Consider the following 27,318-nt stretch of genomic DNA (forward strand, 5'->3'; position numbering starts at 1 on the left):
CAGAAGGGTGAGAAACATTTCAGCATTGTTTATCCTTCCTCTCCTACAATCAGGTACCCTGACTGCAGCCAAAAAGCAGCTGAGTAGGATTCCAGGGAGCAGAGTGGGATTCCAGGGAGCAGGAGGATAAGAATGCAGTGGTTCAGAGCTGAACCCACAGCACCCTGGCAGAAGAGCTGGAGCCCAGCATGGGAACCCATCATGACTGGGGATTCATCCACAGCTGGGAGACCTCATGTGCTGCCTTTCTCTGCTGATTGTCTGTACAGATATGCTACTGAAACCTGGGAAAAGGAAAACACTAGGAAAGTGTACAGGAATTATCAAATTCATAATTATAAAAATTATTTTAACACCTTTTAATAACTTTATCTCTTTAATATTTTTTCTTAAGTAACAAATCCCTAAGGGTGAGGCCACAGGAAAATGACCCTGTGGACCTAAAGACTTGTGTCAGTCTTTGTTATTTCATCACAAAAGTGTGTCACTTTTTGTCCTCTGACACTGAGGCAGAGGCAAAACACCATCACCTGGAGAGACTCAACCCGGAGTGAGATGGCGCTGGAAGAGAGAGGTGACCTGGGTCTCTTTGGAGTATTTCAACAGGGAAAGGGCACATAGAAATGTGTTTATGACTGTAAAAAAGCGATGCCCTCACTCTGTTCTGCACTAGGATGTGAACTTTGCCACAGCTTCATGCTGGGAGATGGCCTGAGGGTCACTGCACCCATGGGAACCCACCCTGCTGGACAGGTCTGGACCCTTGGCAGTCAGTTCCTGGATAAAAGGGGTAAACAGATTCAGCCAGAAGTACAAACATGCAGTGCTGCATCCAGAGACAGGCAGAACTGGGCAAAGGCAGGACATCCTGCTCCTACCTGGTCCTGGTCCACATCTTCATCTCCCGTGATGATGATGCGCTTCTCTATCCGGGTCTCGGAGAACCCCCCTTTCACAGTCTGTGAGGAGAAGGAGAACGCTCAGCCCTGTCCCACCAGGCAGCTCCAGACAAGGGGAACTCTGCCACAGGAGCAGGAACAGCACCAGCATCCCCTCAGGAACTGCCCTGTAATTCAGCAGAGCTCCCACTGCCCTTGACTCAGGGAGAAGTGTGACACACAGCAGCCCATGGGGCAAGGAGAGGAGCTGGGGGCAGGTACCAAGCACCCTCCTGCTCCCTCACAGAGCTGCAGCTGTGGTTATACAATCACAGAATCACTGAGGCTGGCAAAGCTCTCTGAGATCACCAAGCCCAACTGCTCCCCCAGCACTGCCAAGGACACCACTGACCATGTCCCCAGGTACCACAGATGCACATCTTTGAAACCCCTCCAGGGATGAGACTCCACCACTGCCCTGGGCAGCCTGTGCCAGTGTCTGACCACCCCTTCTGTGAGGAAATTTTCCCTAATATCCAACCTAATTTCTCTAATATCCAATATCTAAACCTCCCCTGGTGCAACTTGAGGCCATTTCCCCACATCCTGACCCTTGTTCCCTGGAAGAAGAGCATATATTTAATCTGGGGATGCAATGGCCATGGGTGAGACCCTCTGCTGCAGCCTCATCTCCTTCACCTCCCAGCCCTGGCATGCCCCTGGCTGAATGCACACCCCTGGCTGTGCTTGCCTGCTGTGGTCACACCTGGCTGGATGGGACAGGCAGCAGCCAGGGCACAGAGCACTCTGCAGGATCACCAGTCCCACGGGAAAGCACACAGCTCTCGTTGGGAGGAGAGGGGCTTTTTTTCTGCTGTACCAATCACAATACAAATCCACCCATTCCCTAATTCCAGTAGTCCTCAGGAAGCCCTGGAGCTGCTCTCACCTTGGTAACATGGGTGGTGGTGGAAGTGGAGAGCGTTTCCGCAGTGGCGCTGAATATGCTGGTGAGCACCTCCTTCCCAGCGGAGCCGCCGGAGATCTGCGGGACACGAGCACTGCAGGCAGGGGCATGTGCTGGGGGAGCCCCCAGCCCAGCTCCCAGTGAGCCAGGACCTTCCCACTGGGATAGAGCCACTCAGCCAAGCACGGGAGGGGAGAGCATGGCAAGGGAAAAAGGCACCGAGTTGTGCTTCCAACTGCACCAAGGGCTTGGGGGGAACAGGGAGAGGTTTCCACGGCTATCCCAGGCCCACAGCTGCTGGAAAGGGCCTCTGCAGTGGATAGAGGGTCTCATGGCTGCTTTTGGCTCTTCCCCACCCACCCTCAGGGCCACTCTAGCACTGAGCTCTCAGGCTGCCTCTGTCTCTGTCCATCCCCCTGTGCGTGCCAAGGGCTGGGAAGGCTGGGAAGGCAAGCTGGGAAGGATGCACTGGTACCCCAGCCCCAGTGCTAACTCTGCTCTCACTGCAGCACAAAGGGATGAGCCTGGGACAGCACCTGGTGCTTGGCCAGGCTGGACTCCATCAAAACAAGCGGATGGAGTAGAGAAATCCCTTTCCAGAGGAAGGGCTGTGCTGGGCAGCGTGGTTGGTGGCCAACACCTCCACTGGAGTCAGGAAACTGTGGGTGTCCTTGGGTGACCCTGCAGGACACCCAGGGCTGAATGCATCTCAGCCCACTGCACCAGGGACTGGAGTATTTTTGGGAATTGCCCTCCTCAGGCAGATACTCAAAGGTATGGATCTGGCATAGGAAAAAGCCCACAGGCTGGGGTCTCCTGATTTCTTGCTCCCCAATCTTCTGAGTGTCCCTCTGCCCTTCCCAGTACCAGCACATCAGCCAGGTGCCAGTGCTGGGAACACAGCAGAGGACCCAGTGGGACCAATCCCACCCACTCCCAGCCCCCCAGGGTTGCCTTCCCCAACTTGGCCTGGCTTGTGGCACCACGTCCCCCCTCACCGGTGACAGGGAGCGAAGGTCTGTGCTGGGAGCGGCCCCTTTACCAGCCTTGGTGCCTTGATCCTGAAAGAAGAGCAGATGGGCACATTGGCTTGTGTTGGCATGGGGCAAACGTGGCAGGTGTCACCCTCCAAAGGCAACCCCAGTGGGGCAGGGTCCCCCCAGCACAGCTGGCCCCAGTCACTCCTGCTGGAGCAGAGGGACCACAGGGGACAGTGGCTCTCCCACCCCTTGAGGGCCAGCCCCCCTTACTGAGGTCACCAGTGCTGTCTCTGTGGTGCCAACCTGGGCAGTGGTGGTGGTGTCCCTGCTGCCTGGGGTGCCTCCATCCACCTGCCAGGGTAAAGGAAACCAGGTGAGCCTGTAGGTGCCACCAGGGAGTGGGTGACACTTGCAGGGACAGTGTGGCCATATCCCTGCTGCCAGAGGAAGCGAGGGACAGCCGGTGGCTGTCACCCTCTATAGATGTTCCTGTGTGCCAGCACTGCTCAGCAGCATGGCAGGTGGGGCCAGGGACACTCAGACAACACCTCTGGCTGGGCTTTAGTTTTTTTTTGGGGGGCTTCAGCAAGCAAAGGGTGAGCAGAGGTCCCCAACCACCCCACAAAGCCCCCACCCTCCCAGCACTGCTAGCAGGGACAGGCTTTGGTGGGCTGAGGCTTTGAGGAGCCACCACGTCACCTGGGCTGTGTCTGTGGTGCTGACCCGATGGGGAGTGGAGCCTTCTGCTTCAGGCTTCTTCACAGTCACAGCGTCCACTTTTGGGGCTGAAGGCTGCAGGAGGAACAGCGGAGAGTCAGCAGAGCTAGGCCCTGGGGCACGATGCCAACAGCCCTGTGTGCTCTGTCCATGGCATGGCACTGGAAAGAGATGACCTTTAAGGTCCCTTCCAACCCAGACACTGATTCTGTACTCCTTGTGCACCAGCCCCTGGCAGAGCATCCCTGCCCTGCTCCTCTGCAGGTGCCACACACGATGTCCTGTGTGTCACACACTGAGTCCCACCTGGGCAAACAGCAGGGCTGGGCTGCTGCCCTGGGCAGATGGCCACCAGCCACAGTACCCAGGAACCCACACACCCCAAATCAGGCCTGCTGCTCTGTCCCTGGGAGTTTTTGGATAGATTTACAGATACCATGGATAAGGACAAACTGTTCTTCAAAAGCCAAGTGAGACCCACCAATCCAGTTTCACGCATGTGCTGCAGCCGTTTTGTCATCTGCACCAGCTCCTGGTGGCTCTGGGTACACCAGGGGTGTCAGAGCCTCAGGGGAATGGACACAGGCTGTGGGAAAACGGAGCTGCCAAGGGCTCCTGCATGGGGGATGCTTCACCAGTGCTCAGCATTCTTGAGCCAGCAGCCCCCTGCCCACACTGGCCATGGAGCAGATCACCCACGGCCACAGCACCAGGGTTTCCAGGCTGGCTCAGAGACAGCTCCCTCCAATTCTGCAGTTCTTTGCTGGCTTTAGGTCTGAACTAACCTCAGCAGCTCTGGCCAGCACTGGGGACTTACCTGCAGGGCTGGAGGCTGCCCTGGGTGGCTGAGATAAGCACAGAGACAAGGCCACACGGAGTTGGGGCTGGTTCTGCTGTTCTACCCCATGCGTGCACTCAGCCCCACACACATGCACATGCAATTTTGTTAGCCCTGCTGTGATCCCTCCCAGCACAGAGCGACCCTCCATGAGCTCCAGGGCGGCTCCACGAGGCCAATCCCCCCCAGCCCTGGCATGACCAGAGAGGTTAGTGAGCAGCACGTGGCTCTGCACTACAGACTGGTAACTGAATTCATGCAGGACACAAGGACAGCTCCGATGGTTAGTGCCACGTGGGCTGAGGGCGGGACAGGGACCAAGAGGTGACAGTGGCTCCTCCCGGTTAGGAGATGCACGAAGCACGGGACAGAGCCATGCAACACAGACACTGCGTGCAGCGGGCAGGAACGGGGGGTGGCAGCCAGCATGCTCCCCAAAACCAGCCGGGAGCGCGCACGCGCCGGGCAGAGCCGGGCACGAGGGACACGGAGGCACGACGGCACCGGGCCGGCTCCGGTGAGTGGTGTCCCTGTGTACCTCTGGCTGGGAGACATCTGGGCTGGGCTGGGAGACCTTATCCCTGCCTTTGACATCCTCTTCCAGTCCGGAAACTACTTTGTCAGTGTGCTGGAAGGAAGCCAGGCCTTCATCTTCCGTTTCGCTCTTGTCCTTGTCCAGCTCGGGCAGGCTCCGGGAGATGTCCTCAAAGGCTGTGCCGTGGAAGTCCCCGATGACGGTGAAGTCCACCTCCGCTTCCAGGCTGGAGGTGGAGCTGACCGTGATGCTGGAGCACTTGCGCTCGATGGCCAGGTGGTTGTCCTTCAGGAAGACCGAGTCCTTCTCCTGGTCGGGCTCCTCGTCGCCGGTGTCGCTCTCGGGGGCCCTGTGCCGGGGCGGTTTCACCCTCTCCTCAGGCCCCTCCCTCACGCCCGCTCTCTGAAGGAGACACAATCGTGGAGACACGGGGCCGTGAGCACCGCGGGGCAGCACTGGCAGGGACACAGCAGGAGGAGGAGGAGGAGGGAGGAGGAGGAGGAGGAAGGCTGCAGCAAACATCACAGAGTAGAGTCAAACACAACTCAAGCATGGAGACCGAAACCTTTCTGATATCAGCGGCTTTGCTGGGGGAGAGAAGGTGACTCAATTGGATTGTGCCAAATGTTTGTTGGCAATGAATCATCTCAAAAAGGCTCGGTCAGACGAAAAAAAAGCTTGGCCAGCTTGGAGGCACCTCAGTGCACTGGTGGAAGCAGATGAATGCAAAACAATGGGTCTGATAGGAAACATTCAGAAAGAGCTCAGACGCAGGGCTATCGGATGTCAGTGACTCAAAAAAAAAAACAAACAAGGGAAAGAAAGAGAGAAGAGTTTGAAAGGAAAGGGCCCATCAGCCAGGCACGGTGAGGGAGAAGCGAAGGACGGTGCCAATTCCACTGAGGAGGAGTGAGCCAATTCCACTGAACATCCTGTGGAACATCACCGTGGGGGGAGGTCCAGCCCAACAGCTGCCCCGGGGTGAGTCTGTCCCACTGACACCACCTGCCCCTCAGAGGCCTCAGGTGAGTCTCAGGGTGTCCTGGTCAGTGTAATTGACAGCACGGCCAGAGCCAAGGGATGACCTCCCTCCATCCACTCTTCTCCAGACACAGACATACCTCTCAACTCTGCCATCGGAGGGGACGTGTCCCATTGCCACACTTTGCCATGAAGCCATGGGAAATCTAGACCCAGTTGTCCCTTAGGAACAGCTCTAAGCCCACCGATGCCAGAGGAAACCCCACCCCGGCCTCTGCTCCAGCGTTCGCAGCCAGGGCCATCCCCCCAGGTGCCAGCACACCCCTCCCTCGGCACTGTGGGAGGTTGAGAGGTATGGACGAGACACAGGGTGTCCAGCAGCCCCCGAGGAACACACCTGCAGACACGTGTTGGGGGTGTCTGACCAATACATACAGAGAGCCCTGCAAGGGGAGCGGAGGGGCAGCACAGCCCTGGTCGCAGGGCGAGCGCTCACACTGCTGGGAGAAGCACTTAGCAAGACAGCACTGAGACCTGTGAGACCACTGGAACAGCAGCCTTTACATTCTCTTCTTTCAGGCTGGATTTTACTGATGGGTCACATAAATCCTTTTCTTCCCCACTTGGTTCCTGAGATTTGCTCTGGATTAGAGAAAAGGGTTAGTCGGAAGGAAATGAACTCTGCAGGAGCTGCTCTAGCGCTCTCAAGAGCGAGGGAAGCTACTCCATCACCCAGCCACCAGCTTGCTGAAGGCAGGGCAGGGTGGGAGCTAAGCAAGAAGGGGTATCAACCAACGTAGGAAATGCAGGGGTGAAGCTGGAAGCGTGGGCACACCGCTGCTGGGGCTGTGTGTCCGTAACAGTCCCAGCTCCTCCAGCCACCCCCCGGCGCCCCCTCCTGCTCCTGGCCACGGAGCTCGGGTGCCCCTCCTGGCTTCAGCGAGCGGCATTCTCCAGGGAGCCAAAATGTTGGGGGGCGCAAAACAAAAGCTGATGAACCGACTGGGCAGCGGCCGCACATGCAGCCAGTGAAGCCTGACCACACACACAGACAGAGAGGACAGGGATGCAAAGCGCCTGCTGCCAGTCAATGGATGTGTGAGGAGCCACTGGACACGGGCAGAGCCACAGAACATGCGCACGAATGTCCCGTCCGGACGGTTCAGTGGAGTTACCACGGCTTCAGCCAGGGTGAGCTCGCAGCCGGAGTCGGGCGAGGCCAGGTCGGCACTGTCTTCTTCGTGCTCAGGGTCAGCAGAGACATGTTCCTTCAGGGAGCGAGGCTGGGAGGTGTCTCCTGAACCAGCCCCTTGTCCAAGGGCCAAGGAGCCCACACTAGACACAGGTCCCACTGCAGGGGGTGAGGCGAGGCCGGTACTCAAAGGCGCGTTCTGTGCCAGATTTGTCTCCGTGGCTGTCACCGATGTCTCAGCTTCAGGCTCCTGTCCCTCCTGGACCGCCCTTCGCTCCACTTCACCTTGCTCAAACATCTTGATCTTAGAGGCCACGGAGGTTTCCCTGAAGCTCTTGCTGTCCTGCTGGTTTCCTGGGGCCACAGTAGCATCCCCGTGTTCCTGGGACACAGCTCCTGCCAGCCCAGCCATGCACACTGAGACCCCAGGCTCTGCTGGATGTGTCCCACCACTTGATTGCTCTGCCCCATCTTCATTCACCAGGGCAGGGAGCTGGAATACCTCGCTTCCTTGGCACAGTCCTGCTGCAAAGGACTGGAAATGTGGGACATCAGCAGCTGCTCTGGGAGGAGACCCATCCTGTGGTGGCTGCCCCAGAGCCAGGTCACTGTCCCTGGTGCTTTCTGGGACTGTCCAGCTCCCACCCTGCAGATCTTGTCCCACACTGAACTCTGAGTTCCAGTGTGGCTCTTGTGCTTTGGGATCTGCAGTGTGGAGAGGCAAGTCTCTCAGGATTGTCTCAGTCTGGTGTTCTGCTTCTTCTCCCTTGGGGGGCAGCTCAGCCATGCCAAGGCTTTTGTCATGGGACAGTTCTTCCATCCCAGAGCCTTCATCTCTGGTCAGCTTCCCTGACCCTGAGCCCTGGAAGAGCTCCTTGATCATGGGCTTCTCCTGCAGTGGCTCTTCAGTGGCAGGGACGCTGTTCTGTGCTGTGTCCATGTCCTGGACCACCTCCCTGGTGGCCAGGTCTTTAACCTGGATCAACTTTGCTGCAGTGTCTGTGTTTTGGGGTGGTTCTCCGGTAACAGGACTTGTCTCCTGATGGGGTTTCCATGAGGCAAATCCCACATTTTGGGATTGTTCTTCAGCTTCAGGGTCGGTGGCCATGGGTAGTGCCACCTCCATGGAGGGGCTCACACCCTCGGGCATGGCCACCCCTCTGGCAGGGCTGGTGCCCAGGGACAGGTCTGTGCCCTGAGGCTCCGTGCCTGCAGGCTCTGCAGGGACTGGGCTGGGTTTCTGGGGAAGGGGTGGAGGGACAGGAGCACTGGGTTTGTGCCCCTCCAGCCCCATGGTGTGAGTGTGGCCCTGCTGAGGACTAGCTGATGATGGAGGTGACTTGGGCTCTATCTCTTCCATCTGAAGAACCACTCTGGCACTTTCCTCCCTGTCACTGTCTGCTCCAACCCTTCCCGAGAGCCCCTCCAGTGCTGGGCTGATGTCTGGGGACTGTGCTGGGCTCCCTCGGTGCTCCTCAGCCCTAGGGCCATCCCCTGCCAGGCCACACGGCTTCAAGCCTCCCACTGAGCTCTGCAGCTCTGTCTCCTCTGGTTCCACCTCCTGGGAACACAGCAGGGCTTCGCTTCCCATGGGTGCTCCTCCAGGCACCCTGGCACCAGCTGCTTTCTCTGGCTGCAGGGACAGCTCTTCCCACCCTGAGAGGGGGCGTCCCCCCAGGCTGGTCCCATCACAGCCCATCTCAGGCAGCTCTGGTGCTCCAGTGGGTTTTCCAGACTCTGTCCTGTGTTGGTGACTTGCTGAGGAGAGGGGTTGGAACCCTTCTGCCACGGGTGCCACATACTCGGATCTCCCTCCGGATGTGTTTACTTGGGCTTCTGGTCTCTCGTCCAAGCCAAGCCACCCACCAGTGTCCAAGACCAGGTGCATTTTACTGTCCTTCTCCTCCCCCTCTGGATCTCCTAAGTAGATGATCCTCTGAGTTGCAGAAGTCTCCGTGCTGTCGTCGCCAGCCTTCACTTTAATTTTCAGGAGCTCTGCGGCGGTGGCTGGCACTCTGGCCTCCTGCTTCCTGAAGGCTGAAGAAGTACGTTCCTTGGAGAGCACCTCACCTTCTCCTTGGGGAGGCTCTGGCTCCAAAATCTTGGTCCTTTGCCTCTCTTCATGCTGCTGACAGGGCCCTGGCTCACTGGTGGCTGCGCCTTTGCCCAGCTCTTGGGGCTCCCTCTCCATGCCCTCGGCGGGCAGAGGTGCCACCCCCGGGCTGGACTCACCCCTGCTTTCCTTCTCACAGAGCTCATCCTCCCACACAGACTCAAAATCCTCAGGACTAGCAATCATTTTGGCTCTCTTCCTCGTCTCCAAGGCTGCAGCCACAGGCTCTTCCTGGCCTGTCATGTCCTTGGCTTTCCCTACTGTCACCTCCACTTTCGTCAGGCTCCCACTTGTGTTGCCCTCCGAGGTCCCTGCACGTGCTTCTTCCGTCTTGGCTCTCAGAGTTTTCCTCAGAGCTACAGCTTCCAGCCTAGGGGCTTCTCTCTCTATAAATACCCAGTGCTCCGAGCCCTGTATTGCAATTGGAGCAAGAAGAGTTAAACGCATCAGACACCCTGGCCCCGACTGCTGCTGGCACGAGTGGCACAGCTGGTCTGCCTGGCACAGGGCTGGCTACGTCATTGTCATCATCATCATTATTATTATTGTTATTATTATTATTATTATTATTATCATTATTACTACTACTATTGTTCTTACCAAGGCCGGAGTTGAGACTGTACAAAGAGCCTAGCAACTCACTGATGGAGAGAGGGACTGGAAATAAGGAGCTGATGCCACACTGGGGACTGAGCCAGTGTCCTCTCTGGGGACAGTGCTTTGCTCTGGGTGGTGGCTCCCTGACACACCTGCAATAGCTGGGGCTTTGTTGGTGGCACACAGTGGGAGTGGAGCTCCCATTAGACACGTTAACAGCCACCAGGGTCTCTCTGGAGGCTGGCTGCCCCCTTGTTTTCAGCTGGCTCTGGCAATTCCCAGGGATGAGATTTCATTGGAAGCAATGGTTTTGGATAGCTTCATTCTCAGCCTCATCCATGTGCCCTAAGAATTCATCAGATTGCCAAGAACACAAGCAGGGAAAGAAACCACCTGAAGCCATCAGCAAGGCCCTGTTCCTTTCCTACCAGATGCTGCAGCTCAGATTCCCCCCAAGGCCATCCCTCCTTTCCAGCTCATCAGGGACATCTCCTCAGAACCCAGCCATGCTGAAACCAAGTGTTCAGAAACTGTCACCTGTGAAAGTGTAAAAGACCATGGGCTCAGCAGCAGGACCAAGCAAAGGCCATGGAGTATCCTGCAGCACGGCCACAGCAGGAATGTCACCGTGCTGCTAGCAGGGGACGCCAGGTCACTGCTGCGAGGGACACCTTGTACATCCACGAGCTCATCCTGCACGTCAGCTAAAGGCCTCATGAGTGCCAAGAACAAAGCACTGCTAAAATCCAGCCACTTTTGGAAGAGCAGGTAGGAAATAACTCATGGGAATAGAGTTTCAGGAGAACATCTGCACCATGAGGCAGCTCAGCCACCCCTGGCAGCACACGAGGAGGGCAGTGCTGGGGCTCCCCGTGGGGCTGGCACTGCCCACAGCACAGCCTGCCTGGGCACAGGCTGCAGCAGGGGCAAGGATGGCCCTCGAGGGCACCAGGATGCACTCCAGGCTCAGGGAGGGGACTGCCTGTCCATTCCCCCTCCAAGCAGGAACAGTGATCCATGGAAACGTGAGCCTCACCCCATGCAGGGGGCAGGGAAATGTCTGGAGCAGTTGCACCCAAAATGCAAACCTAGTGACTGATACTGGAGAAGGGGAAACTGGGGGCAGAGGGGAGCAGAGCCAGAGTGGGGAAAGGGAAGATAATATTAGAGGAGAGAAAGAAAGGAGGAAAACCAGTTACTAGTGGAAGAGCTTCCACAAGGAAATGAGGAATCAGTTAAAGCCTCCAGCAGAGAAATGCCATTCTCAGCTGCTGCTTTCTCTGCCAGGTGCCAAAGGAAGCAGAGCTCCTTCAGCACAGTGCTGCAGGCCCTGCTCCTGCCCTCACTGCAGCCCCCTGCCCGCCCCTACCCCAGGCTCTGCCTATGCCCCAGAAAGTCCCCAGGAGCCTTCAGGGAAGCACCCCAGGGCTTTCCTGGGGTACAGCCTGTGGGCCCCCAAGAGAACACCCCACCCCTGAGGGCAGGGAGGTACCAGCTCCTTGCAGTGCCAGGACATCCACAGGGATGGGCAGCAAGGGCACCCTCCTCCTCTGGTGCCAGAGGGATCCTTGGCAGAGACTCTGCCCTGGCCAGACAGCCCCACTGAGCAGCAGGGTCTGCAGGTGACCCTGACCTACAGCCCCCTCCAGCACGAGCCTCTCCCATAGCCCCTTACCCTGCACCAGCTGCTCTCCAGCTCCCTTCCTCCACACCTGCCTCCAGCACAGCTTTTGTTCCTTCCCAGTCCATGGAAATCAGAACAGAGCACATCAGTGCCTGCCAGGAGCAGCAGCTGCACCAGGGCTGTTCCCAGTTGGGTCTGACCCATGGCAGCAGCATCACCCCTAACTGGGAGGCTCAGTGGGCTGCTCACAGCCCAGGCTGGTGCCTGGCATTCATTCCCTCAGCACTCCCTCCTTCTGTTCAGCCAGGACACCGCTCACTTTCCTGAGGGTGCAGAAGCTTCTCTCCTCCTGCCCTGCTGTCCCACTGCAGAACCCTTTCTCAGCCAGGACAAGGATGGACAGCACATGTACAAATCTCCTCAGCAAAGCCCTCTCATCCCTCTTCTCCAGCTGCAAACCAGAGTCCTTCGGAGAAGACCTTCCCTGGGCAAAGGAGATGAGTTTCTTCAGGCTCCTTCTCTGAGTTAAGGCCCAAGATAAATGTAGATCAAAAAGTCTGACTCCCAGAACGTGCTCATCCATAACAGGACCTCTTCGCCAGTCAGGAAAACCCCAAAGTTTCAGATTTATTTCCAAACAAGCTTCTTCCTTTTCCTCAGACTCTTGAGATGAGCACAGCCCAGCTCAAGGGACATCCAGCTCCTTGGTGTGAACTCAGCTCTGGAGGGCTCAGTGCCAGCTCCAGCCACAGCTCAGGGCAGCCCTTGTGTCTCCAGAGCCTGAGGGCTCTGGGGGATGCCTGGAGCAAATCTCTGGATACTGGGACACGTTCCCCAGGGAAGCAGGGAGTTCATGAGCTTTGGAGGTCAGTGGGCTGGAGGATGGAACCATAGCAAAGCTGCCTCTGGAGGGATGATGCTGGGAAGGGTCTGTCCAGAGACCAGCCTTGAGCTCCCAAGGAATAAGTGACCTCCACACTTCTCTTCCCTCCCTCCCTCCACATCTGCTCTAGGGACAGGAGCAAGTGGGAAGGCCATTCCCACTGTGGCCTAGGCAGCACAAGAGACAGAAGGGAGCAGAGACAACCTCTGCCCCTGACAATGGGGGCAACAACCTCAGAGAGCCCTGGGCACGTGTGAGGCTTTTCCCCTGGGCATCCTTCAGTGCTTCTGCTGCCCTCCTCTGCTCTGAGCAAGACCCAGCTCACCTGAGAGGAAAGCACAGCCTCAGGCAAGGACAATGAGGGAATCAGATGCTGGGACAAAACAGGGAGCTGGAGAGGCTCTGGCACTGCCCAGTCCAGTGTTCCTGTCCTGCAGCAGGAGTGGGGACAGAGGGCTGGAACTGACAGACCATCCAACCTCAGTGGGCCTGAAGCCCATGGGCACCAGGAGATCTTCTGGCAGTGACAAGAGCTCCAGGCTCTGCAGATGTGCCTTTACCCCCTCGAATCAATCTCTCATGGGGACCACAGGCTCTGGCCTGTGAGGGTATGTGGGGACATGCCAGGGCTGAGTCTCAGTCACAGATGCCTCGAGAGAAACCACTGGTGAGGCCTCCTTAGCACCTGCACCCCAGCTCAGGCCAGGCACGCCGAGGGCGAGACCAGCTCCAGAGATGTGTGTGCAGCACACACCTGCTGTATCTGTCCTCCAGCTCTGAAATACTGGAATGGGGAGGGTGCCAACATGGACCAGGAGATGCTGCTGCTCCACTCAAGGTGCCATATCCTTGCTGAAGCCCAGGCTGTGCCCAAGCCCTCCCTGACCCCCCATCCTGCCTCCTGGGGATTGCTTCAGCCAGCCCAGGGTCAGGCTCCTGCCTGTGCTGGTGACTTCTGCATGCACTAAGGGACATCCACACAGAGCAAGAGTGTGCCGAGCCTGTCCCCCACCCCTGGGGTGCTCAGGCAGGACAAGTGTCCCAGCACCATGTGTCCCTGGGACCAACCACTCCAGAACCAAGGCTCTAACCCCAGCCTGCTTCTGCTCAGTGAAGGCACCACTCTTGGCTGTCCCCTCCCCTGAGCTAAACCTGCACACAGAGGGTGCTGAGAGCTCACACCCCTCACACTGATGGAGCGTGACCTGGCTGTGCACAGGCAGGAGTCCAAGAATGCCTTTGTCAGGGTGCCTGAGCCTAGGGAACTCCAGCTGCAGCCAAGGGCAACCTGAGGCTGCTGGAGCAGTCACCTGGGTGTCCAGGCCATCAGGTCACCCCTGCCTTGGGACCTTCAGTACTGGGCTCCTGCATGGCCCCACAGCAGCACTGGGAGCTCTCTCCAGGAACATATCTCAGAATCCAGCCAGAGAACAGCCAGGGGAGAGGTTTCACCAACAGCCCTGCCATGGGAGGGGTCCTGCCTATCACCAGAAACGGGACCCAGACATGGGCAGCTCTGCTCAGAGGCCACAGGACCCCTTGGCAGGCTGGGGACCCCCACATTGAGACTGAGAGGTGGGGGAGAAAGGGGATGGTGACAACCTCAGGAGAGGAGACAAGGCTTTTCTGTGTGAAAGACTCCATGCTTAAGGAAGCTCCATGCTCAGATGCAAAATCGTCTAAGGTGTCCTCTTCCATCGTCTGTGCCAGCACGGAAACCCCAGCACCGACGGGGAGAGAGAGGGAGACAGAGACAGAGAGACAAAGAGAGAGAGAGAGAGAGAGAGAGAAAGGGAGAATTTGAGAAGGAATGAAGAAACAAAGGGTGGGCAGGTGGGTGAGCAGATGGATGAATGGATGGAAGGATGGATAGATAGATGGACAGAGGTCACAGCTGTGCCAGCTCTAGATGCTCCATTCACATCTCTGCACCTGATATATTCCATGGTAAAAGCAGTGTGGGGGAAAGTCCCTCTTCTTCCCAGCTGAGTGCTTTGTCAGGGGCCACAGCCCCCCTGCAGCCCCAATCTCTGGGCAGTGATGGGGCCCAGTGGGAATATGGGCACATCCTGAATTCCCTGCAGAGCCCATGCCCTCTCCATGGCCAGGGCAACCAGGGCAGAACAGCCCCACGTGTGGCACCCACCCTCCTGGAAACACATCTCCTGCTGCAGGCACAGCACTGGCTCAGAGCCCTGCCAGGGGACAGCAGGTAGGGAGGGTCCCTGGCAGGGACAGGGTGTCCAGGCTGGCAGGGGGACACTCTTGTCACATGCTGCCTGCACTGAGCCCAGCAGGCCCCAGTCCACAGAGCCCAGCTGTGCCACATCCATACCCCTCCAGCACCGGGGGCTCTGTCCTGGCACCCCCATTCCAGCGCTCTCCTGTCGCCCCATGGTCCCAGTGCAAAGCCAGGGTGCAGAATGCCCAGAAGGGAGGATGTGAGTGTGGGATGCCAGCGTGGCACCACTCTTCTTCCACCTCCTCCCATCACCCAGCTTCCAGTGCTGAGAGCACCATGGGACTCCCCTGCACAGGGGCCTGGTCCTGCTCTGCTGGGGACACCCCCAGGCAGGACCTGTGCTTGCACTGCCCCACAGGCTGCTCCTGAGAAGAGTGAGCAAAACCTCACCCCATGGGCCACCAGAGACACAGCCCACCTCTCAGGTAGCCCCAAAACACCTCTAGAGAGGGGCTGTTCAGTCTCCTGCAGTGCCCAGGGACACCCCCCTCCAGCAGTGAAAATGATTCAAAAACTTAGAAACAACATCCCTGTCCCCAGCACATCGCTCGCACCATGCTCCCTCCGGGCAGCACAGGAGCTGAAGGACTCCTCCCCAACAGATCCTGATCCTCTCTGGAAGAGAAGCAGCAGAACAAACCTCAGTGGCCTTTTCAGGGGTTCCCTTTGGTGTTTCATCCTCGTGCTTGGGTGAGGAAGAGGCTGGTGAGGAAGGCAGCCTCCTGTCCCGGTCCCTGTGAACCAGTTTGCTGTTGGGCTCCTTCAAGGTTCGCTTCAGCTCATTGATGCTGGCCTGATGCTTCAGCAAAACATCCTCTGGCTTGTCTAAAAACTTGGGAAGGAGAGAGGAAGAGAGCGATGGTTAAAGCAGCAGCCCAGTCCGAAGGGATGAGCAGGGAGGCTGGGAGGCTTGGTGTCACACTGGGCTGGAATTTAGGGTCTCAGGAACCAAATGAGGAGCATAATGGAGCACCAGGGTCTGCAGGTCTCACTGGAAGAGAGGGAGCAGCTCTTTCCCTGCAGGAAGCAGCAGAAGGGCAGCACAGAGCTGAATGTGTGTGGCAGGTCAAGGGCATGGCATGGCCTGGTGGCATCTCCAGGGCTTCATGTCCTCCTGGCTGGGGACAAGCTAAAGCTTCCTGGAGGGGAGAGTGGGCTCTCCCTTGGCATCAGCAAGGAATGGGGCCCTGCTGGAAACACCAGCAGCCTATGCTGTTGTCTGGCACCAGGCACAAAGGGAACCCAGGCTCTGTCTCAGAAAGGCAGGGGAGTGGCATTTCCAGCAGAGCTCCTCCGGAGCGGGCTCTGACAAAGAGGTGGAAGTCCAGGGCTGGGCAGGGATGTCCAGCATGGATCCAGGCCTAGATCCCTGTGGACCAGCCCAGGTGGGGTGGGTCTGATCTGCTGTGGAGAGAGGACAGCTCAGAGTGCTCAGGGGAGAGGGGTCAGGTGTCAGAGCGTGGCTTGGTGAGGGCACAGGCGCTGGGTGGCCCCCTCGTCCCGCCGCAGAGGTGGGCAAACCAGCTCCCAGGAGGAACCTGGCTTCTGCCTCCAACCCAAACCCAAAGCTCTCCTGAGGTTCAAAAGGAGGCCCCCCAAACACCTCCCTGGTACCTCCTCGGCAACAGAGCAGAGACCCGTGAGAGTCCCAGAAAAAGCCCCACCAAATTTTCCAGATGCTGAAGGCTCAGCACAGCTCAGGAAAAGTCCCGCCCTGGCCCCGCATATCGGAGCTGAGGAGGGCTCAGGTGTGCCCACCTCTGGGCTGGGTGCAGCACATGCACATGCAGTGGGCAAGCGATGAGGTGGGCGGGGTCGGGGCCGGTGCCCACCTCCGGTGGGGCTGCACAGCGAGCCTGGGTGGTGCCAGCGTGGCCAACCCCATCCCCTGGCCCTGCTTGCTCCCACTGGCAGCTCCAGCTGGGATCTCTGCTCACAGAGGGGATCCCCCAGGGAGCAGCCCTGGATTGGAGGCCAGGACAAATCGTTCCTGATGGGGCCACCACAGGCACAGTTTGTGCAGGGAGGGCTCAGCCTCCCTCTCTGCTCAGCCCCTCTCAGGGTGGGCAGGCACAGGGCTGGTGTCAGCGCTGGCCTCCCCCAGGCAGCTCAGAGCCTCTTGGCCCCTGTGGGGTGGGATGGCAGCCACAGTGCTTAGGGAGCCCCAGCCCAGCTCTCAGGGGGCTGCAGAAGAGCTGGGCAGGGGGAGATGAGGCAGCTTGGTTTGAGGCAGGAGCAGAGCGTGGGTCGAGTGCCAGCAGGAGGATGGGACCAGCTCCACAGGAGAGGAGACACAAGGTGAGGACATGGCAGGGTCAGGAACACGAGCAGAAGCCAGGTCATCCCAATGGGCCAGGGGCTCTCCTGCCCTTGGGAGGGCTCTTGCTCACAGGCACGATCAGGACCACCTTACTTAGTGGGATAGAAGATGCCACAGCTGATCCCCAGCTGTCTGTTCCTCGGGCTCCTCCAGCACCCAACCCCCAGCCCGGTGCATCTTGTATTCCAGTAAATAGGGTGACAGACAGACTTGTTTTGGGAAGGATGGACAATATGATGCACCAATGAGGACTAAGATACTCCAGAGAGAGAATACCTCCTGCTTGTGCCTGGGGGTTGTTTCGTGCTCCGGCTGGCAGCAAAGAGAGGGTTAAAAGTAACCAGCAGGGTCAGTTGAGGGCACTTGTCACAAACAGCACAGTTAAATTGATAGGCTGGTAGGGACCCCCCTCCCCTCCCAGCATGGGGCTGAAATGGGCTGGGACAGCCCAGGGACCAGGGCAGGAGGGGGTGGGCTGTGCCCAGGCAGCGGTGGGCACTGATGTGCTCAGCCTGTCCCCATCCCTGTCCCAGAACTGGGCTGCTCCCAGGTCAGCCCTGCCTGGGGATAAGCCTTGAGACCACCTGGAGAGCTCTGGGGAATCCAAGTTAAGCTGAACCCCTGTGACAGCTCCACTTCCACCAGTGGGGCCAAGAGCTACATCCCGAGGGTCCCACCAGCCTGGGGCACAGCTGACACTGACAGGGCTGCAGGGACCCTGCCTGGAGGTGACCCTTCCTGCCTGCAGCGCGGCCCTGCTGCCTGTGCCCAGGCCCTGCCTGCCTACCCCTCCAACCCCACCCTCTTCTGCCCACTCGGATGTACCTTCAGCTCCTTGATCTTCGTCGGGGTGGTCACCTCCTCATCCTCTGTCTCAGAGCGTCTCCTGCTGCCAAACTCACCGTCCTCATCCTGCTTCTCACCCTCAGGCCCGGCATCGTGGTTCTCGCTGACGGAGGCTGGGCGCGAGAACTCTGCACATGGGGGACAGCCAGGTCACCCCAGCCCTGCCAGCCTGCTCCTGCCCCAGCCCCCATCCCCCCTGCCCCTGCCAGCTCTGACAGCCAGGTCACCCCAGCCCTGCCAGCCCGCTCCTGCCCCAGCCCCCCTGCCCCTGCCATCTCTGACAGCCAGGTCACCCCAGCCCTGCCACCCAGCTCCTCCCAGCTCTGACAGCCAGGTCAGCCCAGCCCTGCCACCCCAGTCCTGCCTCAGCAGGACACGTGGGGTAGGTGGTCCCAGCAGTCCCAGAGCACAGGGGAGGGGGTGATGTGTCCCTGAGCTGCCTGACCCCAGCCCTGCCACATTCCCCTGTTCATGCACAGTCTGAGCTATCCCTTGGGGTGGGGACAGCCCCTGTGCCAGGGGGATGTGGCTGGGGACAGCCTCCAGAAGGAAGCCTGATGCTGCTGTGACGCTGTGCTGTGACTCTTGCTGCCAGCGCAGCGGTGTGCCCCGTGCCCAGGCGGCCGTACCTCCGTCCAGGCTGCGGGACATGGTGTAGCGTTTGCTGGAGGAGCGCTCGAAGAAGGGCGCGGGGCGGTCGATGAGGGCGCTGGCCTGGCGCGTCTGCGCCTGCGTGCGCCCGCTGTACCGAAACTTGGATCCCATCACCAGGAAGCCCTTGGGGGGTGGCTCTGGGGACACCAGCCTAGGGGTCACAGCGGTGGGAGGCTGTCAGTGAGCCCCAGTCAGGCTCCCCGGCACTGCCCCCCACGTGCACCCACTGCAGCAGAAGCAGGAACGTGTCTGCCTCTGGGAAAGGAGGCCTGGAGAAGGTCTAGAGGAGGTTCCTCACCTGAAGAAGGTGTGATGCTCTATGCAGACCTTCCAGAGCCTCTTGGCTGAGCGGTGGTTGGGCAGCTTGAAGCCAATGGTGCTCTCAAACTGTTCATACTTGGGGGAGACAGAGACAGGCTGTTACAGGCACATCCTGCCCCGGGGGACATGCCAGGACCTTGCCAAGGTCCTCAGGTTACCCTGGCAGGAGCTGTGACCATGCAAAAGACCCTCAAAAATCTTCAAATCCATGCCCAGCACCATGCCCAGCAGGGTGATGGAATACACCCCACACCTCTGGCTTAAGCACTTTCGTCAGCTGTAAATGGCTTTTCAGTGCAAGATAAATTCCCTCAAGAAACAAAAAGCTTTTCCAGCTGTTTTGGTCTGAGGGATCACTACCAGGTGTGCTGTCCTTGCCCTCCAGCCTGCTGGAAAGTGTGGGTGGAAATGCATTTTCCCATCATAAATGAATGAAAATAAAGTCTGAAAATGAATGTAAAAACCTTGTGAAGATATGACAAAAATGGCCCTCAATCCCCATTCCTGGGCAAGCTCCCTACACCAGCTTGTAGGTGATATGATTGGCGTGATGTTTGTCAGGGATGGGATCCTGGGGTCCCTCAGCTGCTGAAGTCACAAGAGAACATGAAAGAAAATCCATGCTACAGGAATGTGCTTTCTTGGCCAGCATGGTCATAAACGTGGGATCCTTGGAGCAGAGGCCAGAGCCAGGTGAGGAAATCCTCACTGTCAGCCCCAACCCCTCAGGACAGGTACCCAGGGGCTGCACCAGCACCTGGCACCCACCTCCCCCGGGCGGATCTTGATGTAGAAGTTGCTCCTCTTGTAGGAAATTTTCAGGATCTTGGGCCAGGCGAAGCGGTTGATGCGCAGCCGGTCCCTGTAGATGAGGAGGCCGTTGGCGCAGACACCCAGCATGATGTCGATGCCCTCGGAGTCCTGGAGGAGGCAAAGGGACAGGAGGGGACAGGTCAGCAGCTCAGCAAGAGCCAGCCTGGCCAGCAGTGCCACGTCCTTGCTGCTGAGTGCTGCGGGCGCCTGGGGGGCAGAGGGAACACTGAACCCCAGGCTGGTGGAGGTTATCTCTGGAGCTTCTCTGGTGCCACCCAAAGCCATGCCAGGAGCCTTCCCTGCAGGAGGAAGGTGGGCAGGAGCAGGCTGGAAAGGGGCAGTGCTCTGGCAGCCCCCAGTCCCGTACCTTGGCATGGTGCAGGTCCACTCCGTACATGGAGAGCTTCTTGGCGTTCTCCAGGAAGTGGATCTCTGCTTCCCCAGGGGTCATTCCCCTGCAGGGAGACAGAGAAGGGGACACGTGGCTGGGTGCCCCACGGGCATGGGGCAGCTGTCCTGTGCTGTCCCCTCCTGGGGCTCACCGGTAGGTCTTGTGCAGCTCCATGATGCGCTCCTCCAGCTCCCGCGTCTGGTTGGGGGCGAAGCGCAGCTCGCTCACGTAGTTGCCCACGTGCTCCTCGGTGTCGTGGTCACCCAGCTCAGCCTGGACGGCGTAGGAGCCCAGCAGGGCGTGGGTGACGAAGGAGCAGGGCAGGCGCCCCGTGATGATGTCGGCACGGAGCTGCAGGCACAGGTAGTATCTGCAGGAGGGGCAGACGGTCAGAGTGGGGCAAAGGAGCAGGCTGGGGTTCCCCAAAAAGGAATCTGGTGCCCCCCGAGGGCAGGCTGGGGCTCTCCAGGAAGGAGACTTGTGCACCCCACAGCAGGCTGGGACTCCCTGGGAAGGAGGCCCGTGGTCCTTACCTGGTGATGTCCTCTGTGAGCTGGGCAGGGTCTGGAGGGTAGAACTTCACAGTGAAGGCGAAGTTCCAGGGCCCACCTGAGGAGGGGAGAGAGCAGTTCAGGACAGCACCCATGGGGCTGCACACAGGGCACAGGAACACCCATGTGTCCACTGAGTATCCTGCTGCTCCCTCCAAGCCTTGCAAAGGGCAGGGACAAGGGGACTCTAGAGGCTGCCAGAGGCACAGCCCTTGGGACTCCAGCACGACTTGATGAATGCTCCCAAAGAGCTGCAGACAGCAAAGCATCACAACTGCAGGAGCCACAAGCTCTGTGTTCCAGCAAAAGCCTCCTGTGTTCCAGAAGGTGACACCTCAGGCAACAGCTCTTCTGCCACCCCAGCAAAGCAACACCATGGCAAATGCATCCCAGCATCTGTCCCAGCAAGGTCCCCTCACTGCCCCCACCATCCCTGTCCCCACTGCACAGGGCAGGAGGTGCCCAGAGTGGCATCAAGTCTCAGCCAGCTCTCCAGTGGCACAGACGGGGTCCTTTGTCCCCCCACCTCTCATGACTAAGAGACAAGGTGGGTAACAAACAACTGAATGAGCAACAGTGTCCCTGTCCCCAGGCCAGCTGCCAAAGGTGCCCTCCAGGGCAGGCAGGGAGGTGATCTGCCACAGGACAGCCAAACAGAGCCATCCAGGAGCCCCATGGGACACCCCGGGGCTGGGGAGGACAGACCCTCCCCAGGCACTTACTGCGGATCTGCTTCTTGATCTCCTTGGAAGGGTCCAGCCAGTTCTGCAACGAGGAGACAGCAGGTCAGGGGGGCCCACAGCTTGGAGGGGGTGGCTGCAGAGGGACCCCCCGTGCTCACCTTCTGGCTGTCTGAATCACAGAAGGTGAGGCCGAAGTAGTCTTTCTCCAGGAGGTTGAGGTGCTCGCACACCATGTCAAAGAGCACCTGGCCTCGGGCATGTTTCTGTTAGAGACATGGACAGGCTGATGGTCAGCTGGTCCCTTGGACTCCTGGACACCCTCCAGGTGACCACCAAAACATGCTCTCACCCAGTGTGGGCTTCACCACATCCCAGCCTTGCAGCCCCAGGATCACCTGTGTGTCCCTAAAGCGGTGCCAAAGGGTGTCCTGGGCTGCAGGGATGGGACACCACTGTGGGGACACACACTGCAGGGATGGGACACCACTGTGGGGACACACACTGCAGGGATGGGACACCACTGTGGGGACACACACTGCAGGGATGGGACACCACTGTGGGGACACACACTGCAGGGATCCCCAAGCACAGAATGACAAGAGCCACCAGGAGCCAGGAGCGTGTGGAGTGATAGAGAGCATCCTTGGTATCAATGAATCCCAGAATAGTTTGGGCTGGAAGGGACCTTAAAGATTGTCCAGTTCCACCTCCCTGCCATGGGCAGGGACACCTTCCACTAAACCAGGCTGCTCTATCCAACCTGGCCTTGAACTCCAGGGATGGGAATTGAATTCCCCTGAATTTCCCTTCATTACCAGTGGCACCAAGGGCCAGGCTTACTCATGGCCATGGAAGAACAGCCCTTCCCAAGTGTGCATATCCCCTATTTTCAGCCTGGCAGCTCCCATCTCCCCTCTCCAAGGCATCTATGTACTGGAGCACTTCCACTGGGTACCCCCAGGATGGCAGCCCAGGGCACCAAGCAGCATAGCCTGGGCTCCTGCTGCCCTCCAGAGCTTTTCCAGCAGACCCTTCCTGGGTCTCCTCCCTCCTTCTGACCCAGGTTTGAAGGCAGGCACTCACCCATGGCATGTGCTGGGGTGTCACACCGAACAGTTTTACTCCCCTGTTGGATTTTCACTGAATTAAGGTTTAATTAAAGCACATGGACAAGGCACAACTATTCCAACAGGGTCTGCCAGAAACAGAGGAAATGTAGCACCAGCATTCCTACCCTAAACCATCTCCCCTGTGTTCCAGGTGGCTTTTTTCAAAAGCAGTTGAGCACATCTTTGGGTGACGTGGTGAGGGGCACTGCTCTGCTCTGCTCTGCCAGCACCTATGACCTGAGATTCTCCTGCCATCCCAGTTTAGTTGGACAGTGCTCTGGGAAAAGTCAGGGGAAGGATGACTGCCAGGGCTTATGAGCCCTTAGGATGCTCCACTCCTTTCCTTCTTCAGGAAGATTTTCATCCTGGGGGCAACCCATCTTTGTGACCAATTTTACTGCTAAAATGAGAGCCAGGGCTTCTGGAGCACAGGGACCAAAGACCCTGCTCCCATGCCATGGGCAGGGGCCACAACCCCCCAGCCAGCCTTGGGGTGCTCTCTGCTCCCAGCCTCCCTCTGTTCATCAGCCCTGGGCAGTCGAGCCCTGGGGCAGGCGGCACCCACACACAGATCTGCTCTGTGCTGCCAGCAAACACCTGTGTGCCACTGGCCAGAGCAGGGCAAAAGCCTCTCTGGCAAAGGCTCTCAGATCCCTGAGGTTCAGGTTCCTGAGCAACCTCAGCTTTTCATTTTCAAGCAAAATTGTCAGTCCTTAAAAATGTCATGGTGCAGCACTGCCTTCCCAGTATGGAGACAGGAGACAGCAGCAAGTGCTGGAGATAGGAACAGGGGGTCCTGGAATGTCCTGCTGCCTTGTTCTCCTGGCAGGGCCATCAGAACCTTCCACAAACACCAGCCCCAACACCTGAGTGAATTCTGGGTGTCCCCCAGCTGTCCTAGAAGGGAGAGGTGCCCGTGCTGATGGTGGCTGAAGCAGCCCTGCAGCATCTCCCAGTGCTCAGGTGGCCTCTTCCAGGTGTGTGTCCCCTCTGTCCCATCCTGCAGCCACTGCCAGGTGTGTGTCCCCTCTGTCCCATCCTGCAGCCACTGCAAGGTGTGTGTCCCCTCTGTCCCATCCTGCAGCCATTGCCAGGTGTGTGTCCCCTCTGTCCCATCCTGCAGCCATTGCCAGGTGCCTGAACTGCCAGGCAGAGCTCTATCCCCAGCCATTAAACTTCTGACTTAGATATTGTTTTCTCTTATGAGTAGCTGCCAAATTTGGTTTCACTGGGCTGAAATTCCCTGCAAGAGTCTCTCTTTCCAGATTTTTAACTAATTTTGAAATTTCAGCTTAAATGGCTATTTCTATGGATGTTTTCCCCTGGGACAGAGGTACTAAAAAGCTGTCCTAGGAAGAGTCCTGTCCTTGAGGATTCTCTGGACTGGGCAGGGTCCCAGGAGTGTCCCCTCCTTGGTGACAGCACAGGCCCCCAAATCTGGGACTCACCTCCACCTCGCACTCATACTCGGACGCATCGAGCAGGGTCACCCTGCACAGGGCACTCTTCACTTTCTTGGTGGTTTTCTGGGGTGACTTCTGGGTCTTGCTTGGAGTTGTTTTGTCAGACAGTCCATCTGTCTCACTGTAGTCCTTGTCCTCCATGTCTGTGCCCTGGAGCAGGGGCACACACAGGGTTACCTGGCACCACTGCCAGAAGAACACATGTGCAGAGGGGGAAGGCTCTGCACAGCAAAGCAGGGCAGTCCCCAGCCAAGGCCAGTTCCACTGACCCACACTGCAGGCTCAGCCCGGGTCCCTGGAGACCGGACACCTGCGGTCAGTTGAGCACCGCCATCCTCCCTGCCCAGGCAGCAGCTCCCCAGCAAACACGGGGTGCAGCTGGGGCTCCCAGCCCAGCCCGGGGCAGCTCAGCTGGGACATGGCACCGCTGCCCAGTCCCTCCCCGTGCCCCGCCAGCCGGGCCATTCCCACTCCCCAGGCACTGCCGGCTGCCGCACGGCTCCCGCGGGCTTGTCCTGCCGGCCAGGAGCCGTGAGAGCAGCGGGGCAGAGCCCGCCCGGGGCCGCCTCAGGAGCCCCTCTGGGGGTGGCTCCCCCGGGCCCAAGGGCCGCGCCCGCCTCCCCGGGCTCCCTCACGGCGGCCGCCAGCGAGCGCTGCCACTCCTCTCCATCCCCTCCCGTGTCCTCCTGCCTGTCCCCTCTCGGAGCCGTCACCCACTCACCGGCTCCATGTTTCGGGTGTCGGGCTGTGCCCCGAGCTTCTCATTGGGGTCGGTGTCGCGGCCGGCGGGGCTGGGAGCGGCCGTGGGGCCCTGGGCGGCCGCCCCCAGCTGCTGCTGCGGAGCCTCTTCCTGCGCGTTCCTCACCTCAGAGCCGGGGCCTGTCTCCGTTGTCATGACCGCCGGTCACCGCGCTGCTCACCGCCACCGGGGAGAGACGGCAGGTGTCACTCGGGGCTGGGGCATGCTGCTCGGGCAGCCGCCGGCTGGGATGCCCTGGCTGCTCGGGGAGGCTGGGACAGGCTTGGGATGTGCCCGTCTCTGCCTCACTCGGATCCACTGCCAGACCCTGATCCCTGTCCATGCACAGATCCACTGCCAGACCCCAATCCCTGTCCATGCACAGATCCATTCCCAGATCCAGATCCCTGTCCATGCACAGATCCACTGCCAGACCCCAATCCCTGTCCATGCACAGATCCATTCCCAGACCCCAATCCCTGTCCATGCACAGATCCATTCCCAGACCCCAATCCCTGTCCATGCACAGATCCACTGCCAGACCCCAATCCCTGTCCATGCACAGATCCATTCCCAGACCCCAATCCCTGTCCATGCACAGATCCATTCCCAGATCCAGATCCCTGTCCATGCACAGATCCACTGCCAGACCCCAATCCCTGTCCATGCACAGATCCATTCCCAGACCCCAATCCCTGTCCATGCACAGATCCATTCCCAGATCCAGATCTCTGTCCATGCACAGATCCACTCGCAGACTCCAGATCCCTGTCTGTGCCAAGAGGTGGCTTTGCAAAGGGCTGGTGGCAGCAGCACAGGACACAGGATTTCATACTCTGAGCTGGAGGACAAGAGCCAGCAGTGGGGAGGGACACCAGTGACAGGGACCCACCATGGACAGGGACCCACCATGGGCAAGAGCACAGCCTCACACCCCATCCCTGCACCACAGCCAGTGGGGCTGCTCTGACCTCCTGCTCCCACACGCCTGCACTGGCTGGAACCCTCACTTGGTGTTTTCTAGGAGTGGGAGGAAAAGCCAGGGTGTGAGTCAGGGGAAAGGCTGCACTGACACAGGAAATGGCAAACATGGACAGCTCCACAGCTCACATCCGGGCCGGCTGGTTTGCTCCCCTCTGGCCATCCCAGCAGCAGCAGCACGCTGGGTTCCCACGGCCAGCGTGGGACCCTGTGGATTCCTGAAAAACAAACCCTGGGCCAGGAACAGGGCGGGGAAGGCGCTTTCCATACCGGGATGCTCAACATGTCTTTTTGGAACCTTTATGGTTTTGGAACCTTTTATGCCAACACAGCATGGGCTAGCAAGGTGTCTTGGGAGGGTCCACACTCCACAGATCATGGAGCAGCCTTTGGACCATCACCCACTCTCCACTCAGGCTGTTCAGGCCCTGCCAGTCCCCCCCACCAGGCCATGTCCAGCTGTGCAGCATCTGCTGGGATCATCCCCACCTTAGTCTGAGGACTGTGGCTGCAAAAGGTGTCTCAGTTGGAACATCTGTGACCCTGTGGTCACATCACCCACCCTGCCCACAGAGCAGCCACACCAACAGCCCTGAGTAATGCCTGCAGATCCTGTTCCAATTCCAAACCCTGCCGTAGACACAGACACCTTCAACTCTCCCAGGTTGCTCCAAACCCTGCCCAGCCTGTCCTTGGACACTTCCAGGGATCCAGGGGCAGCCACAGCTGCTCTGGGCACCCTGTGCCAGGGCCTCAGCACTCCCACAAGGAAAAACTTCTCCCCAGTATCCCATCTAACCCTGTCCTCTGGCAGTGGAAAGCCACTGCCCCTTGTCCTGTCACTCCATCCTGTGTCCCAAGTCCCTCTCCAACTTTCCTGGAGCCCCTTTAAGCACTGGAAGGGACTCTAAGGTCTCCCTGGAGCCTTCCCCAGCTGAACACCCTCAGCTCTCCCAGCCTGTCCCAGAGCTGAGGGGCTCCAGCCCTTGGAGCATCTCTGTGGCCTCCTCTAGACTCACTCCAGCAGCTCCAAATCCCTCTTCTGTTGGGTCCCCAGAGCTGGAGGCAGCTCTGCAGGTGAGGTCACACCTGAGTGGGCAGAGGGGCAGAATCCCCCCTCACCTCTGCCCACGCTGTGGGATCAGCCCAGCACAGGGTTGGTTTTTGGGCTGCCAGTCCCCACGGCCAGGTCACATCCAATTGTCACCAGCAGTACCCCCTGTCCTTCTCCTCCCCAGGGCAGCTCCCAACCCACCCAGCCCCCAGCCCGTGCTGCTGCTGGGGCTGCCCTGACCCAGCTGCAGGACCTTGCACTTGGCCTGGCTGAACTTCAGGAGGTTCACGTGAGCCCACTCCTCCAGCCTGTCCAGGACCCTCTGGATGCCCCATCCCTGGTGGATCCACTGCATTGTTCAGGCTCAGCTCAGTGTTACAAAGAAACCCATCCCACACCACAGCTCCTGTCCCACTGCTGCCCTTCAGGTGTCCTCAGCAGTGGGAAGATGTGAAACCTTCCCAGGAAAATGACTAAAACTGGCTCTGGGGGTGGAGGGAACGGAGAGGAGGTGACGGAGAAGACAGGGAGTCAAGCCTACGCCTTCCGCCAGATTCGCAGCCAGGAGATCCCGGGAACATCCCCCTCCCGTGCCTGCGCTGGCTGCGTGCTCACAACAGAGGCCTCAGTTCACACCCAAAGGGCCAGGATTTCACCCCCTGTCCCAGGACCATGTTCTCCTGGCCATGACGTGCTGGACAGCCAGCCCTGAGCAGCATCAGCTCCTCCTCACAGACCCCACTGCCTGGCCAAGGCCACCAGGAGCTTTCAGAGGTCACCAATGGTTTGTTTTTTCCACTGAGGAAACAGGGCTGCAGTTTTTCCACTGCAAATTCAAGCAGTTGC

At 58.9% G+C, this 27,318-nt stretch overlaps 1 protein-coding gene across 14 annotated transcripts in view; it reads right to left on the reverse strand.

Annotated features, from left to right (window-relative positions):
- EPB41L1 (erythrocyte membrane protein band 4.1 like 1) overlaps positions 1–27,318 on the reverse strand; it is a 64,059-nt gene that overhangs the window by 4,094 nt on the left and 32,647 nt on the right. For 4 of the 14 annotated variants that reach the window (XM_088064677.1, XM_088064678.1, XM_088064679.1 and 1 more), the window contains 22 exons: positions 24,420–24,610; positions 23,684–23,848; positions 21,285–21,389; positions 21,166–21,208; positions 20,426–20,501; positions 20,044–20,262; positions 19,869–19,956; positions 19,457–19,609; positions 18,666–18,763; positions 18,343–18,518; positions 17,693–17,841; positions 17,144–17,179; positions 15,188–15,379; positions 13,908–14,006; positions 7,072–9,612; positions 6,431–6,538; positions 4,919–5,317; positions 3,525–3,617; positions 3,129–3,176; positions 2,844–2,906; positions 1,828–1,923; positions 879–959 (listed from right to left, as the gene is read on the reverse strand). In XM_088064677.1, coding sequence (XP_087920803.1) covers positions 879–959; positions 1,828–1,923; positions 2,844–2,906; positions 3,129–3,176; positions 3,525–3,617; positions 4,919–5,317; positions 6,431–6,538; positions 7,072–9,612; positions 13,908–14,006; positions 15,188–15,379; positions 17,144–17,179; positions 17,693–17,841; positions 18,343–18,518; positions 18,666–18,763; positions 19,457–19,609; positions 19,869–19,956; positions 20,044–20,262; positions 20,426–20,501; positions 21,166–21,208; positions 21,285–21,389; positions 23,684–23,848; positions 24,420–24,593 — 5,202 coding nt within the window. In that variant the 5' untranslated portion in view covers positions 24,594–24,610. The remainder of the gene's footprint in view (positions 1–878; positions 960–1,827; positions 1,924–2,843; positions 2,907–3,128; positions 3,177–3,524; positions 3,618–4,918; positions 5,318–6,430; positions 6,539–7,071; positions 9,613–13,907; positions 14,007–15,187; positions 15,380–17,143; positions 17,180–17,692; positions 17,842–18,342; positions 18,519–18,665; positions 18,764–19,456; positions 19,610–19,868; positions 19,957–20,043; positions 20,263–20,425; positions 20,502–21,165; positions 21,209–21,284; positions 21,390–23,683; positions 23,849–24,419; positions 24,611–27,318) is intronic. The other 10 variants (XM_088064682.1, XM_088064681.1, XM_088064683.1 and 7 more) reach the window with 10 other exon arrangements.

This window comes from Pseudopodoces humilis, chromosome 19, assembly GCF_049639895.1.
Source record: "Pseudopodoces humilis isolate 2021_Gansu_Grassland_sample_001 chromosome 19, ASM4963989v1, whole genome shotgun sequence".
In the NCBI taxonomy this organism is placed as follows: domain Eukaryota; kingdom Metazoa; phylum Chordata; class Aves; order Passeriformes; family Paridae; genus Pseudopodoces; species Pseudopodoces humilis.